This window comes from Panthera tigris, chromosome B3, assembly GCF_018350195.1.
Source record: "Panthera tigris isolate Pti1 chromosome B3, P.tigris_Pti1_mat1.1, whole genome shotgun sequence".
Classification (NCBI taxonomy): domain Eukaryota; kingdom Metazoa; phylum Chordata; class Mammalia; order Carnivora; family Felidae; genus Panthera; species Panthera tigris.
The window spans coordinates 112,411,076-112,427,814 of NC_056665.1; the positions used below are offsets into that span (position 1 = coordinate 112,411,076).

The following is a 16,739-nucleotide window of genomic DNA, read 5'->3' on the forward strand; positions in this document are numbered from 1 at the left end:
CTTAAGCCTCAAGGAGTCAGGGAAGGGAGCAATTGTCTAAAATAAGTCTTTGAGGCATGTCTCACAGAACTAATGGTTTTTATTAAAGGAACATAACCACTGCCAACCAGCAGACAGGAGGCCAAAGGAATAAATATCTTGTCTAAACTGTTTTTCTCTCTATTCTCCTGCTAATGCTTTCCATTGGCTGGACTCAAGCAGAAGCCACAGGTATAAGGATTCTATTGGTCCTATCCATAAACACTAGCCTATTGGGGCACACAGAGCAGGGTAGAGAAAAGTGGAGAGGGTTGTGTGAGAACAAAAGTAGCTGCTTTTTTCAAAATGTTCTTTCCAGCTGAATTTAAATCTATTTATCTCGGATGATAACTCTATTAAAATGTTAATGCAAGTATCTAACATTTATGAAAAACTTACCATGCTCCAGGCATTGTGGCACACAGATGGAGGAGGAGGGTGCAGTTTGAAGAGGAGGAAGGGACTAAGGGAAATAAGAGGCTGGAGAAGCTATCAAATCATGACCTCCAACTGGCCATATAGTTTTTGCAGATGAACCTCCTAATTGCCATGCTAATGGGACTTTAATGGACTTTATTGTAAAGGTCAATAAAGGAATTTAACATGGAATGACAAGATCGAATTTGAAATTTTGAAAGAACATTTACCACTATGTGAAGAATGGATTGATTCCGGGTGAGATCAGAAGCAGGAATCTGATGAGAGCTTGAATTAAAGCTGGAGCAATAGAAATAGAAAAAATAATACAGGATTTTTTGAAACACTAAGGAATCACAATTGACAGGATTGAGAACTACATGTGGCAGGTAAGGAAGTAAAAAATGACCCCCAATTTTTAACTTGGGCAATATGTGAATTACAAGATTTTATATTGATATGACCCATACTTTATCTTCATAGTCTTAACAAATAAGTATGTGTTTGCTAGTTGGACTGGAAGGAGAAGAGCAGTTGAGACAGATGTGTCAGAAGAAAATCATGCTGTGTACTAGAAATTAATTAAGTTTGCTGTTGCTAGTATATGTAAGAGCAAAGAGAGATGAAGTTGAAGAGAAAGGACAAATCATGAAAGGCCTAGAATTACTCTAGGTCATCTGAACTGTTACCCTACAGCAGTAGGAAGCTTTTTTTAAGTCTTTATTTTAATTCCAGTATAATTAATATACAGTGTTTTATTAGTTTCAGATATACATGTAGGAAGATTTTTTGATGGTTAAAAATACAATTAAATGATGTTGAGAAATTTCCCTAGAACCCCAGACTTTGGACCGTGACTTTGGAAGATATTGGCTAGGTTTGGCTAAGAAAATAATTATTTCAAATTTAAAAGCATTTATTAAATATTTTTAAGCGATGTAAGATTATTGTCAAGACTCTGAATAATACAAAAAAGTAGGGGAAAAAATCAGTCTCATCCTACTACTTAAAGATAACTACTACTAACATATAATTATTTTATTTTCTTCCAGTATACACATTGGATTGTATATTAATTGGGTTGTATAGTAATTCACCATTATAATTGTACTGTAATTTATACTTTTTTAAAAAAACTATAGCCCTTGTATCAGCAGAATTAGTTGTGAATTAACTCCTTTTTTAGGCCTATGGAAAGATGAGGACAATATCAAGTGCCCAATAAATTTAGAATAAACTATATAATTTCTGCTTATGTACAAAATACCTTAAGAACTATTTCTATTTTCACCAATGACACTGACTCTTCATATTTGCCTCTGTGATCACCTGTTCTAAGATTTTCTTTCTCAACTATACAAATTGACATCTACCACATGCCTAACGATCACATTGAGTAATGTCTACTTCTTACAAAAGATATTAGCCAAAATTTACTTTTTTATTAGTCTGTCATTGAAATTAATAAATAGAATAGGTATTCTGGAAGTTGTAGCCTTATGTGCTCACACCTAATAATATGAGAAACAACACCATGTAGAGAAGATTCACTAAGGGAAATGTGGCTTTTATGAGCTGGTAAAACTCCTCTAGCTACAAAAATGACTCTGAACTTCTCTTGGTTCTTTTTCCCAGGGCATTATAGAGACTAGTTAGTTAATGCTTAGAAAAAGGCTTTAAAAGATACTTGTTAGACTCCACTTTTAGAGATATAATAGCTGTGATTTCTAAAGAAAAATTACTTCTTCTCTACCATTGTCTAAAGAATGTTTAACCTACTGAAGAAAACAATTCTAATTTTGCATTTTTTTAAATGTTTGTTTATTTTTGAGAAGGAGAGAGAGCACAAGCAGGGGAAGGGCAGAGAGAGAGGGAGACAGAGGACCCAAAGCAGGCTCTGCCCTGACAGCAGATAGCCTGATGCAGGGCTGGAACTCCCAAACCATGAGATCAATGACCTGAGCCGAAGTCAGATGCTTAACCGACTGAGCCACCCAGGCACCCCTAATTTTGCATTTTAATACTAGTGGCATTTATGAAAACATTCTAAATGGAAACTAACAAATATATATTTAAATTTATATATATATATATATATATGCACACATACATACATACACACATGTCGACCTCAAATCGCCCATGGACCTAGGGCGGTGAAGGAACTGAGAAAAAGAGACCACAGTGTAGCGAGGCACAGGAGACCCCGAGCCAACAGCCCGAGGTACTGAGGTTTATGGTACACTTTCATATATACATTTTCAGGAAAAACAGGTCAGCAATGATTAACAACAGAAGTTTAGCAAAGCATGTCAACAATGTACATCTGATTCAGCTATCATACATATCTTGCATACAAGAGCAGTCTTGCAGATACCTATGTTCCGATAAGAGTCTTCACAACAGAAGCAAAGACAAAGAAGGGAGTGAATGCACTGTGCTATATACAGCTGGCTTCCTTTCAGGAACATCCCTATCTGCGTACTAAAGAACAGACCACATTTCCCAAAGGCAATTCACTCAAGTCCTTTCAGGTTATTTTTAACCTTACGATCTCAAGTTTTCTCAGAGATCTTGGAGCCTGCATCAATATGCACCTATGGTCATTGTGGTGTTCTGTTTGCCACATACAACACACATACATACACATATATGTGCACACACACACATATACATACATATATTTATAACTCTGAAATTATATCCTGACAGCCTCTTACTTTGGGGAATAAGAGAATTCTCAGCTTTTTGGCTATTTAGGTTTAAAAAGGGGATCCTAGCAGCCTAACAAAGCAAGCTGGAGTTCAGAGACCCAAAAGGACACAAAGCCAGAAATCAAACAGCAGGACAAGAATGAACCAAGGAATTTCAAACCAAATAATATACAAGCTCTGAGGTTTGTATTCCTGAACCAGAATGACAGCAAAGCAAAGGGTAATTACTAATTGTGTAAGCAAAGAAGAGAAAGGTGATGAAACAGGGGTGCAGGAAAGGGAAAGATTGTATCTGAAAGCTGGTCTTTTGCCATAGTAGCTATAATCAGGACCTACAATTTTTAATGTATATACACCACTAGTACTGCTAGTAAGGGATCAACCTAAGGATCATGATTTGAGTCCTTTCTCAAGAGCCCCCAGTCCTTAGGAACACTACAGTGGAAAATTCCTGTTGATCATTTGCAGCCACCTCAACTCAAAAGACTTTACTTGCCTTTGTTGGATGTGTTAACACTTGACTCATACTTATAGTTTTTTAAAAATGATTTTATCCTTTTTTCATGTTGCTTTACCTAACCTATTTTATCATTATATCTTCTAATACCATTTTTTTCATTTCATCTCTTTTTCGCCTGTACATTCAGCTAAGTTTATCTGTTTACTTTTAATATCTATTTAACTTATTTGTATGTGACAAATTAAAAAAAAAAAAAAAGAGCCAAAGGAAGACAGCTATAAAGACAGTTTATACCTGATCATGGGAAATAAATTATTTTTCCTCCTTTTGGCCTTATAATTTTTCTATAGATAAACCTCCTGATCTAAAAATAACCTATAAGGGTTAATTATTTAGGTAGTACACTGAACAAAGCTAATTTTCTATTTCCCTGACTACTTGACCACAGGTAAAATATTTTTTTATTCTCCTTTTTCATTTCCCTACAGCATTGAGCCTTTTAACACTTTTAAACAAAAAGGTAAAGAGAAGAAAAACCCAGTTTCAGCTTATTATTAAAAAATGTGTGGGGGTGCCTGGGTAACTCAGTTGGTTAAGCGTCAGACTCTTGATTTTGACTCAGGTCATGATCTCACAGTTCATGAAATCAAGCCCCACATGGGTGTCCTCTGCACTGGGAGCACAGAGCCTGCTTAGGATTCTCTTCTCTTCTCTCTCTCTCTCTCTCTCTCTCTCTCTCTCTCTCCCTCCTCTCCCCAGTGCATGTGCATGTATTCTCTCTCTCAAACTTAAAAAAAATTTTTTTTAATGTTTGCAACCATTTTTTTAAGTTTATTTATTTATTTGAGAAAGACAGAGATAGCACAAATGAGGGAGGGGCAGAGAGAGATGGAGAGAGAGAGAATCCCAAGCAAGCTCTGCACTGCCAGCATAGAGCCTGACATGGAGCTTAAACCCACAAAACCATGAGACCATAAGCCCACAAAACCGTGAGATCATGACCTGAGATGAAACCAAAAGTCAGATGCTTAACCAACTAAGCCACCCCGGTGCCCCTGCAATCATTTTTTTAAATAGACAGTTCTAGTAAACAGAACATTGGAATTACTGACCAGAATAATGTTTGAAATTACATGTAGTGTTTATCTCTCAGCCCATATTCTTTGTCAAGCTGTATAGTCTAGTGATTAAAATCAAGCCTTTAGGAACTCATTCAACAAAAATGTTCTACATGACCACTGTGTGCACAGCATCCTTGAGCTTTGACATTAAGACACGTTTTCCTTTCTCAAAGAGCTGAAAATCTAGTTAAGAAAATAGACTTGTATATAAATAAGTATAATTACTGTGAGATATGAGATATGTAGTTAATATAGTAGGTAATGAGAATCCTAAGAGCATTTAATAGTGCCTCAGTGCAGGAAGAAAACATGGAATGGTTATGTGTTGCTTCACAAAGGAGAGACTATTGAAAAAGTTGTTTTTTTTTTTAAATAATTTCAAACTTCAGAAAAGTTGCCAAAATAGTACAAAGAATTCTTGTATATCTTTCACCCAAAGTCTCCCAATGTTAGCATTTTGCCATATTTGCTTTATCATTTCTCTCTATATGTTAATTTTTTTTTTTCTGGAATTGCTTGTGAGTAAATTACAAGCATGATGCCTCTTTATCCCTAATACTTCAAATATATATTTCCTTTATAAATTAAAAAAGGAGAAAAGAAAGAAAAAAAAATTCTCTTACATAACCACAGTGCAATTATCAAAATCAGGAAATGAACCTTGCCACAATGCTGTTATGTAATCTTATTCAAATTACATTTTGCAAATTTTTCTAATAATGTTCTTGATAGCAAAAGGAAAAAAACATTTTCTTCTTCTGATCTGGGATCCAATCCAGAATCATGCATTACTTTTAGCTACTATGTGCCTTTAGGCTCCTTTATCTGGAGCAATTCCTCTTTTTTTTTTTTTTTTTTTTTTTTTTTCCCATGACCTTAACATTTTTCAAGAGTATAGGTCATTATTTTGTAAAATGTTCCTCAAATTTAGACTTTTTGGATGTTTCTTGATGGTCTGATTCAGATTAAGCATTTTTGATAGAAATAGCTTATATGTGATGTTGTACCCATGCACCATATCAGGAGGTTCATGATATCATTTTGTTCCATTACTGGTAATATTAATTTTGATCACTTGGTTAAGATGCTGTCTTCCAGGTTTTTCCACTACAAAACTACTATTTTACTTTGTAGTTAGTAGAATATTGTGGGGTTATATAGTGAAACTATATAAGTTCATTGTTTTTCTTCAGATTTTTACCTTCAGTTTTACTATCCATTGATGATTTTAACCTGAACCAATTCTTGCTATGATAGTTGCCAAGTGTTGACTTTCTAATTTCAAAATTTCTTCATTTATCAGTTGGCATTCTGTTGTAAGAAAGAATTTTATTTCATTATTTCTTTATTTATATTAGTGTTTGTTCATAGAATCTTATTTTTATTTTATTAAAGGGGTTATGTAATCTGTTACTATCCTAATCTACTTTGATGCTTAAATTGTCCCAGTTTTGGCCAAAGAGAGTCTCTTCCAGTTGACTGCAAGATCCTTTTGACATGTTCCATCATTATTTGATTACTTCCTTACTGAAGAGAGTTGTGAAGGAAGAATAATAATTTCTTAGGAAAACAAGATAAGAGAAAATGCATTCTAGGCAGAACAAACATCATATGCTAAGGCAGGAAAATATGAAATAGTATGGTATATTCCAATATCTGCAATATCATCAATTTCCTAATGAAGTAGTGAATGAATGATGAGACTGAAAAGGAAGCCAGGAAGCACTTTGTATACTATTCTAAGGAATTTGATTTTATCCTGTGGGTGATAGTGAACCATAGATACAGATTAAAGAGCAAACATTTCCCTGTTTCATAATCTTGATGCATAGAAATCCCAGGAGTATTTTCTTTTAATATTTCTTATATTGTCCTAGAAATTAACACAATCCTTTCAGCCATGTTTTCTAGATTTTGTCAGAAATGCTATGAGGCTCATTATCTTGGATAAATAAGTAGAAAGATGTTTAAGACTATTAAATTGAAAAAAGTATGAGAGATTATTTTCAGATATACAAAATGCTATATCATTTTAAGCCTATGAACTCTACCATCACCAGTGCTTCCTTGGGCTTTGAACTTGATCTCTGTTAATTTGAGAGAGAGATATATATGAAAGAGTAAATGCTTACATATCTAAACCTCAAATTCCTCAAATTACCAAAGGTCCTAGCTATTTAACCTGAACAAACTATCATTTTCACTCTTTAGGTTTCCTAGGAAAGATATTTATTATTTTAGGTGGTTTGCTTCTCTGAAAGCTCCAGAAAGTAGAAAAATAATGAATTCAAGCTGCAAGTACTATGATAAATAAAGGCAGTGTTATTAATAGGGCAGAACAAATCTATTCCTTGAGATTTTCTGTATATCCAAAGAATGAATAATGATTTATACTTTAGGCAGTTTGGGGAACTCTCTTATTTTTGTCTTGAGGGATAAAGTTTCCTCTTGAAGTTTTTAATTTAATCAAGAAGAACCTTCATAAATACCTTTTTTATGTTATATTCTATCATTTGAAAACATCTTTTCATCATTTACTTCTAATTTAAAGAAGTATTTTCAAACCAGGATGAAACATTGTATATTAAGAATTGTCAGATTAAAAATAATGCATTTGAAGTGGGAAAAATAATTTCATTGGTATAAAATTGGTATAGCTTCATTTCAAGATAGCCATGCTATAAGAAAACGGTTACTGCTACATGACAAAGATCTTGAGTTACTCTACTCAGTAGAAAGGAATCCATTTGTACTTTCTGTGCCATTTTGAAGGCCTCATACATCATAGACATTGCAATTAGTATTTAAACATATCTTTGATGATGGCAATCCTGAATGAACCCATACTGTTTTTACACTGTCTGTGTTATGTAGTCTTGCTGCATAGAAGACAGGAAATCCCAGTGACATTTTGAGGACTTTTACTTTCAAAGTCAACCCCATGACTGGACTTATGCACTAGAAAATATAAGAGAGACGAGTTAAGTTTCACTTATAGAAACCTAGATTTATAAGGGAAACCTCAAGGTGGTCAATCTTTGCCAATTTAGAATTGCTTTAATCTTATAAGTCTACTTGAGAAAATTAAGCCCATTGCAGAAGAATGCTATCAATTTAGGTGTTATAGTAATTCAACCTGTTATTCTCTGCTCAGTTCAGACAGCTACTAGTGGAGGGGATGTCTAGATTTCATTTCCCTATCCTTGCCCCACTCCCATATAAAGATCCCATATCCTACAGCACTTAGTAGTTTATTTTTGTCAAAATAGCCATGCTGCCTACCAATTATCAGTGATAACCATACATTTATAAGTTAAATAGATATTCCCTTGAACACTATAATCTTCTCTATAGGACACGTATTTTTGCATGTTAGTTTTGTAGCATACATGAGTTGAATGGAGCTGATCCCCTCACAGATTCTCTTTGTGACCACTGGTATTTATTTGTAATGTAGCTATCAGAATATATTTGTGGCTATGAAATATTTTATTTTTGTTTTATAGGAAAAACTCTATCCAAATTTTCTCTCAATTTTTGGATATTTTCTTTATCCAAAATTCAAGCTGCCTTTTATTTTAACCTTCTTACTTTAACAAAAAATTATTCTTTCCTTCCTTTCCTACTTCTGCCGAACTGGATTTTATGGACCATTCAATGAAATTTGGCTACCAGACTATATAACCCATCTGGCCTTCAAGAGATAAAAGTACATACTTTTTTTTCTTCCATCAGATTTCTGTGCTGGGCTCAGAATCAAGAAGAGTATCAGAATGTGGAGGAAAGCAGTTCTTGATTCTTTTTCCTGTGTGATTTAGTTCTTCAGTGGCCCAGGACAAATATAACTGCTTTGGGATTGTAACTTGCAAAATAAGAGAAGTCAGAGATAACTATTCTTAAATTTTCTGAAGCTTTCACTTTGAAGTTTCTTGCAAGTCACTGCTGTCAACATCAGAAAATAGTTAAAATTGTGTTTCTTTAAAAAATGGAAACAAACCACAAATTTAGTAACATACAGGGTATACCTTCAAGGAGTTTACAATTGACTAATGTAACTAAGACAAATGTTTAAATGTCTATAATATAAGATGGAGAGTTATAGGTACCCTTAAAAAATATACAAATAAGATACAAAATTATTTTAAAGATTTTGGGAGAGATTTTTTAGGCTGGTAGATATCTACACTGCCATTTTCAATTAAAGAGAGACAGAAAACTACCAATCTCTGTAGTTAGAGTGGTTTCCTACCTTCCTGCTCTTTTTTTTTTTTTTTTTTTTTTTTACCATCTTTCATTTCTGCTGAGCTATAATGTTCCTCATGGCAGAGTGTATATCACTCTGTGTATCCCAATTCCCTAACATACCTGGCTCATAAAATGCATTCAATAAATATTTGTTGAATGGGTGTGTATATCACTGATAATCAAACTAACTTTCTAATAAGAAAAATTCTATTATAAAGCATATGCAAGAAATAAACTGTACAGTTTTCTCTTCAGAAACTAAACATTTTAAAAGGATAACTTTTATAAGGTTAGACACAATTTGCACCGTATAGAAAGTAAAATATATTTTAGAAAATATCAGACTTGAGACCTATAAACCTGAATAAAAAACAGAAACAGCTAGCTCTGTCCTCTTCTCCAATTACACTGGTTGTGACAATATGCTTTTATGATATGTAATTGCAAGGTTGAGACTTCAGTGAAAATGACTAATAAATTTATGTTTCTGTTGTAAGTAAATGATAAATCATATCATACATTATCCTTTGTTAGTGTTCACCTACTTAAATTTTGAGTAGAAAATGTTATTCATGTTTAGTACTAAATCTCTAAGGTCCTTCAAGCTTTGAAAATTTTGTAATTTTATGATTACCCATGGGAGAGAAATGTCATAAGTATAAGCATCTATATAGGTCTTTTTCTTTGAGTACTTGTACAATATCATATCTTAGAATGGAAACTCTTTGAGGCAGTACCTTTAAGTTAATTCAGTGAAGACGTCTGAAGCAGCTTCTGGGGTTGGGGTAGGAGTATTAAACTTAATAAATTACAATGAGTAGAAACTTACTACTAAGGAATATATACAGTCATTATAAAGTAGATTAAAGAAATAAAAGCTTATTTGTCTTGAATATCAAAAGCCTGAAGGCAGATAGTTCAGGGCTTGTTCAGCAGCTCAATATTGTCATCAGAGATGCAGGCTCTTTTTTCTTCTCAGGTTTCCATTCTTACTGTGTGCGTTTCCATCCTCATGGTTAAAAAATGGCTATGCCAAGTCCTGGTATCTGGCCATGTTCCAAGCAGAAAGAAGAAAGAAGGGCAAAAGCTTTCTCCTCTTAAAGCTTTATCTCTTTATCTTTTTATTCACCATAGGAAGCCTGCCCCCAGCTTTCAACATCTTACTGACCAGAATTATGTCATATGGTCACTCTCAGCTGCAGAGTGGCTAAGGAAGAATGGAGTTGTAGATAGCAGACAGGATAGCCAAGCAACTGTGTTTGTAGCTACTCCTTTTCTGTTTACCGTCTGGGCTATATACCGTTAGGGTTCTAAAGAAAGGCCAAGCTATTTATGCATGAAGATATAGTGATCTAAGAAGTCCCTTTTTGTCATTAAATGATTCATTGATTTAACAAATATTTATTTTTATTGTTGAGTATGTCCCAAATACTCTTCTAGATATTGGAGATAACAACAGTTAACAAAAAAGGCAATGGAAATTACGTTCTACATAGATAAAGCTATAAAAAAATAAATATAAGTGTATATATGATACAAATTATAGATATGTGGATATGAATATATATATGTGTGTATATATACACACACACGAGGAAAAGTAAAGTGGGGTAAAAAGAATAGAAAGTGATGGTAGGTAATATTCTATATAGGGCATTTCACAAAGGCCTCTCTGATGACCTGAAATAAACAAAGGATGGATGGAGCCATAATATCTGCGGAAGAATGTCCAAGTAGACAAAACAGCAAGTGCAAAGACCCTGAGGAAAGATGTATTTTACAGTCTCAAGGACAAGCAAGGAATCACTATGGCTACAGCACAGTGATCAAGAGAGGAAATGACAGGAGTTGAAGACAGTGGAGGGCCATAATATGTTGGGCTCCATAGGCCATAGCAAAGATTTTATTCTGAGTGAAATGGAAAGTTGTTGGAGAGTTATGAGCAGAGATTAGCACCATCCAATTTAAAATGTAAAATGATAACTATAACTACTGTGTGGAGAATACATTATAGCGGAACAAGGATAGAAGCAGGGAGGCCAGTTAGGGGGCTATTCAGTTTCCCAGGAAATAAGTGATGGTTTCAACTATTGTAGTAATTATGGCGATGGTAAGTAATGGTCAGATTCTAGATATATTTCAACAGTAGTTTAGATTTGGTTCTGATGAAAAGGTTTGGGATTAGTAACTGGAAGAATGGAGTTCCTATTTTCTGAGATGGAAATAGCAAGAGAATAAGACATTGTAAGGATAAAATAGAAGGGTGGGTAATCAAGAGTTTCATTTTGGACATGTTAGCTTTGAATTGCCTGTTACACATCCAAGTGCATGTTGGATGATTTACACTCTTATCCACCAGCTGTTTGGATGACATATAAATCTAGAGTTGAAGGTAGAGGTTAGGATTGGAGATATAAATGAGGAGTTTTAGTGTGTAGGTGATATTAATGCCATGAAGGGGAGTGAATAAGGAGTGAGTAGCTAAAAAATAATCTTTTTCTGTGACTTTTCTGAAAATAGAAAATTTCCTATGAAATCCTAAATAAATTTGAATTTGAGTATTTCATTTTACTAACTAGCTCATTAATTAATTCAGTGTTTGCTGTGTGGTTAAGGACATAGACTCTGAAGCCAGACTTCCTGGGTTTGAATTCTGGCTCTGCTTGTTGCTAGGTCTGTGATTTAGGCCAAGATATGTAAACCTCTTTATCCTCATCTGTAAATAAAGATAATAATGGCTCCCCATAAGATTGTTGTGAAGATTAATTAGAACAGTGCCACAATGCATAGTAAGCACTCAAAAGGATTATGCAGTAACATCATTAAATTTCACCAAGTTTTGACAAATAATGTAACATTGCTGACTTGATTTAATGTTCCACCAAAGCAGGCTATATTTTGGAAGCAGGAGAAAATTTCTCACCTTGTAATCTTCATTTACAGACATGAAAATGAGAACTGATGATACTTATAAGACATTTCCACTTTTTAATCAGTGTTTCAGCATCATAGTCTTAGTTAATTATCTTCCTGTTTAGGTCACAGTGCTGTCGATATCACCAAGGTGGCTAGAAGACACCGCATGTCTCCTTTTCCTCTAACATCTATGGACAAAGCCTTTATCACAGTCCTGGAGATGACTCCGGTGCTTGGGACAGAAATCATCAACTACCGAGGTACTGTTATATTCTCCCATTGCCTTTTCTTTTCATTTTTTTCCAAGTAAGATTCATATAATGTTAATACATGGTTTTCCTGAAAGAGAAAGGTTATTAACCATTATCACAATTACTATCATCATTCTTTTTGCTTTTTTGCTTCTTATTTCTCGTCAACTCTAAGATCAATATTAATGGTATACAGAGTAAAGCACCCATAAAACTTCCTTTTCATTAAAAAAGAAGGAAAACAATCAACTATGTTTACCCTGTTTGTCAAAATACCAATACTCTAAATTAAAGAAACAGTTATCAGCACTGAGTGAGGAAAATAGTTAACTTTGAGTCTGCCTGATGTCCTTCTGTCAGAAATGAGAGATAATAAATGTGTCTCCTAACCATGTTTTCTTCTGTGGAAAACATCTTTTTAAATGTAAAGTATAAAAAATATATTAATTTATTCATGGATCACTGAACAACCAGTCTGACCTCAGTTTTTCTGCTTCATCCATCTTCTCATTTTCAATGAGAGCATATAAGCTCTTAGTTTAATAGCACATAGAGACCAGCCTGTGAAAAGACAATGAAAAGGTAGTATTCCCCAGTGGTTTCAGTTTTTAATCAACCATTTCCCTTTCTAAATATTCAGATAGAAGTTTTAGTGCAATTTGAATTAAATACAGCTTCTTAATTGTTTTTTTTATGCAGATAAACACAAAAGGATTGATTTTACAAATAAAGGACTTCATTCATAGATCATAAAATATTCAAACTTCAATGAACATTAGAGAGCATCTATACAAACACCATAATTTTTCTGCAAGGAAACTCAGATTCAGACCAGCAGAAAAGGAATAGGACTAAAGTTCAAGACTTAAATTCATCTTTTTACTACATGATAGTGCTCTTCTTTCAGTATTAAAATATAAAAAATAATGATAGAAAACATTAAAAATTCTGTTTAAATTAAAAGGTCTGTGGAGCACCTACCTCACTTGGGAGAGCATGTGACTCTTGATCCCAGGGTTATTAGTTCAAACCCCATGTGGGGTGTAGAGAGTACTTCAATAAATAAAACTTTTTTTAAAAAGGTCAGCTTTTCCGGGCACCTGGGTGGCTCAGTCAGTTAAGCGTCTGACTTCGGCTCAGGTCATGATTTCACGGTTTGTGGTTCGAGCCCCACATCAGGCTCTGTGCTGACAGCTCAGAGCCTGGAGCCTGCTTCAGATCCTGTGTTTCCCTCTCTCTCTGCCCCCCCCCCCCCCCCGCTCATGATCTGTCTCACTCTCTCTCTCAAAAATAAATAAACATTAAAAATATTTAATAAAAAGAATGGTCAGGGTTTTTTTTTTCAGTAATCTCTACACCACACGTGGGGCTCAAACTCATGACCCTGAGATCAAGAGTCACATGCTCTTTCAACTGAGCCAACCAGATAAGAAACGAAACAGGTAAACATAGGGAAAGGAAAAGAGAGAGAGAAAGAGAGATAAGGAGGCAAACCCTAAGAGACTCTTAACTATAGAGAACAAACTGAGGGTTGATGGAAAGAGGTGGATGGGGGAATGGGCCAAATGGGTGAGGGATATTAAGGAAGGCACTTGTGATGAGCATTGGGTGTTATATGTAAGTGATGAATCACTAAATTCTACACTTGCAAACAATTTTACCGTATATTTTTACTAACTAGAATTTAAATAAAAACTTGAGGAAAAAGGGTTAAAACTAGTGAAATACTAAGTGCCCAATTCTATCTCCTTGGTCCTTGACCCTACTTCAACAAAAGTTGTTTTTATATAGTTATAATCTTTGACTTTCATTCTTTTAAATATGTGTATATCATCAGGCCGAGACCTTTTCTTTTATTTCTGTTTTACTCATTAAAGGAAGTAAAGACTTAAAAACTGTCTAGAGTGCAAAATTAACAACTAGCTGTATGATTTCAGAAATCAATTTTAGTGAAATAGGTTTCTTTATATTATTAAAAGCAAAATATTCAGATATTTTTATATCAACATCAAGACATTTTCAGAAAATGTAAATATAAACTTAAACTGGAAAAAAGTTTAATACTTTACCTATTATAAAAATAAGTTAACTATCACTGGCTTGTTATAATTTTAGGAGAGTTTCCCTTAACATCACTCCTTAGGATAATCTCACTGTGTATGCCAAATCACATTTAAACAAATTCTAGTCATTCTAAGGAGAAAACAGAACTGAAAATGACCCATTTTTATTTTTCTTTTAGGAAAAAAAATGCTGTTGCATGGATTCTCTTTCCCTTCATGTGCTTGTTTCCTCTTCATTTATACATTAAATCAGTTGTCACTCATAAGGAAGCAGACTCTTCATGGATGGTTAACTTCCTTGTCAAGTGTTTCCAACCATGATGATAAATAATAGGGAGGTTTGCATTCAACCTTTGAGTTGGATCAAACTCAATTTTTAATGCAAAAGAGCATTGTAATTAAACTTCCTAGGCATTTTAGTTAGGTGTTTAAACAACAATACTATATATAGAAACATATTCAGTTTGTTCAACATATATTTACTAAACATCTGCTAAATGTCAGGTACTATGTTAGGTCCTGGATATACAAAGATAAATAAAACAAAACTCCTGCCCCATGGATCTCACTGTAGTATAGGAGAGAGACAGATAAATAATGTGGTACTTGTCTCTTTTATTTGCTCTTACAGGCTTGCCTTCCCTTTTCAGTTCCTTAAATATAAACGTTTTTTGGAGTTTTTGTCTTTGACCCTTTTCAGATCTTACGCATTTACCTAGGATAACCTGATGAGTGTCACTATAATGCGATTTCTAGGTCTAGATCACTTCCCAGAGCTTGCCTGACCTCCAGACTCGTACATCAAATGAATACCTGCTGCTCATAAATATAATATGACCAATACTAAACTTATTTTCTTTACCCCCACATGTTTCTTCTACATCCTCTGGAATCCATCCCTTGTTCTCCATCCCCACTGCTGTTGATTTAGATTAGGTCTTTATTATTAACGTCCAAGGTTATTGTAATTGATTCGCCTAACCCAGTTAGCATCCTTCCAATCCAGTCTCCAATTTGATGCTAAAGTACAGACATACCTCAGAGATATTGCAGGTGTTCCAGACCACTACAAAATAAAGTGAATATTGTAATAAAGCAAGAAAGTAAAATGAATTTTTCAATTTTCCATTGTATATAAAAAATTGTCTATGCTATATGAATTCTATTAAATGTGCAATAGCATGTCAAATGTACATGCATTTTTTTAAGTTTTTATTTAAAATTTAGTTAACATATAGTATAATATTGGTTTCAGGAGTACAGTTTGGTGATTTGTCACTTACATATAATACCCAGTGCTCATCTCAACCAGTGCCCTCCTTGATATCCATCACCTATCTAGCCCGTACCCCCGCCCACCTTCCCTCAAGAAACCCTCAATTTCTTATCTGTAGTTAAGAGTCTTTTATGGTTTGCCTCCCTCTTTTCCCACTGCCCTATGTTCATCTATTTTGTTTTTTAAATTCCACATATGAATGAAATCATATGGTATTTGTCATTTTCTGACTTACTTATTTCACTTAACATAATACATTGTATCTCCATGCACATCATTGCAAATGGCAAGATTTCATTCTTTTTGATGGCTGAGTAATATTCCTCTGTGTGTGTGTTTCCACAATTTGGCTATTATTGATAATGCTGCTATAAACATCAGGGTACATGTGCTCCTTCGAATCAGTATATTTATATCCTTTGGGTAAATACCTAGTAGTGTAATTTCTGTGTCATTGGGTAGTTCTATTTTTGACCTTTTTTTGAAGTTTATTTATTTATTTTGATAGAGAGCATGAGCAGGGAAGGGGCAGAGAGAGAAAAAGAGAGAAGATTCCAAGACAAGATTCCAAGACTCTCAGCACAAAGCGCAACACAGGGCTTGAACCCATGAACCATAAGATCATGACCTGAGCCGAAATCAAGAGTTGGAAACTTAACCAACTGAGCCACCCAGGCGCCCCCTATTTTTAACTTTTTGAGGAACCTCCATGCTGTTTTCCAAAGTGGTTGCATCACTTTGCATTCCTACCAACAGTGTAAGAGGGTTCCCCTTTCTCCACATCCTTGCCAACATCTGTTGTTTCCTGTGTTGTTAATTTTAGCCATTCTGACAGGTGTGAGTTGGTATCTTATCATGGTCTTGATTTGTATTTCCCTGATGATGAGTGATGTTGAGCATTTTTTCATGTGTCCGTTAGCCATTGGTATGTCTTCTTTGGAAAAATGTCTATTCATATCTTCTTCCCATTTCTTAACTGGATTATTTGTTTCTTGGGTGTTCAGTTTGATAAGTTCTTTATAAATATTGGATAGTTACCCTTCATCAGATCTATCATTTGCAAATATCTTCTCCCATTCAGTTGGTTGCCTTTTAGTTTTGTTGATTATTTCCTTCGCTGTGCAAAACTTTTTATCTTGATGAAGTCCCAATAGTTCATGTTTGCTTTTGTTTCCCTTGCCTCCAGAAACATGTCTAGTAAGAAGTTGTTGCAGCCAATGTCAAAGAGGTTGTTGTCTGTGTTCTCCTCTAGGATTTT

At 34.4% G+C, this 16,739-nt stretch overlaps 1 protein-coding gene across 3 annotated transcripts in view; it reads left to right on the plus strand.

Moving 5' to 3' along the window:
* Positions 1-16,739, plus strand: part of GPHN (gephyrin) — a 632,007-nt gene that overhangs the window by 508,700 nt on the left and 106,568 nt on the right. For all 3 annotated transcript variants that reach the window (XM_042989931.1, XM_042989933.1, XM_042989932.1), the window contains one exon: positions 12,014-12,151. In XM_042989931.1, the coding sequence (XP_042845865.1) occupies positions 12,014-12,151 (138 nt within the window). The remainder of the gene's footprint in view (positions 1-12,013; positions 12,152-16,739) is intronic.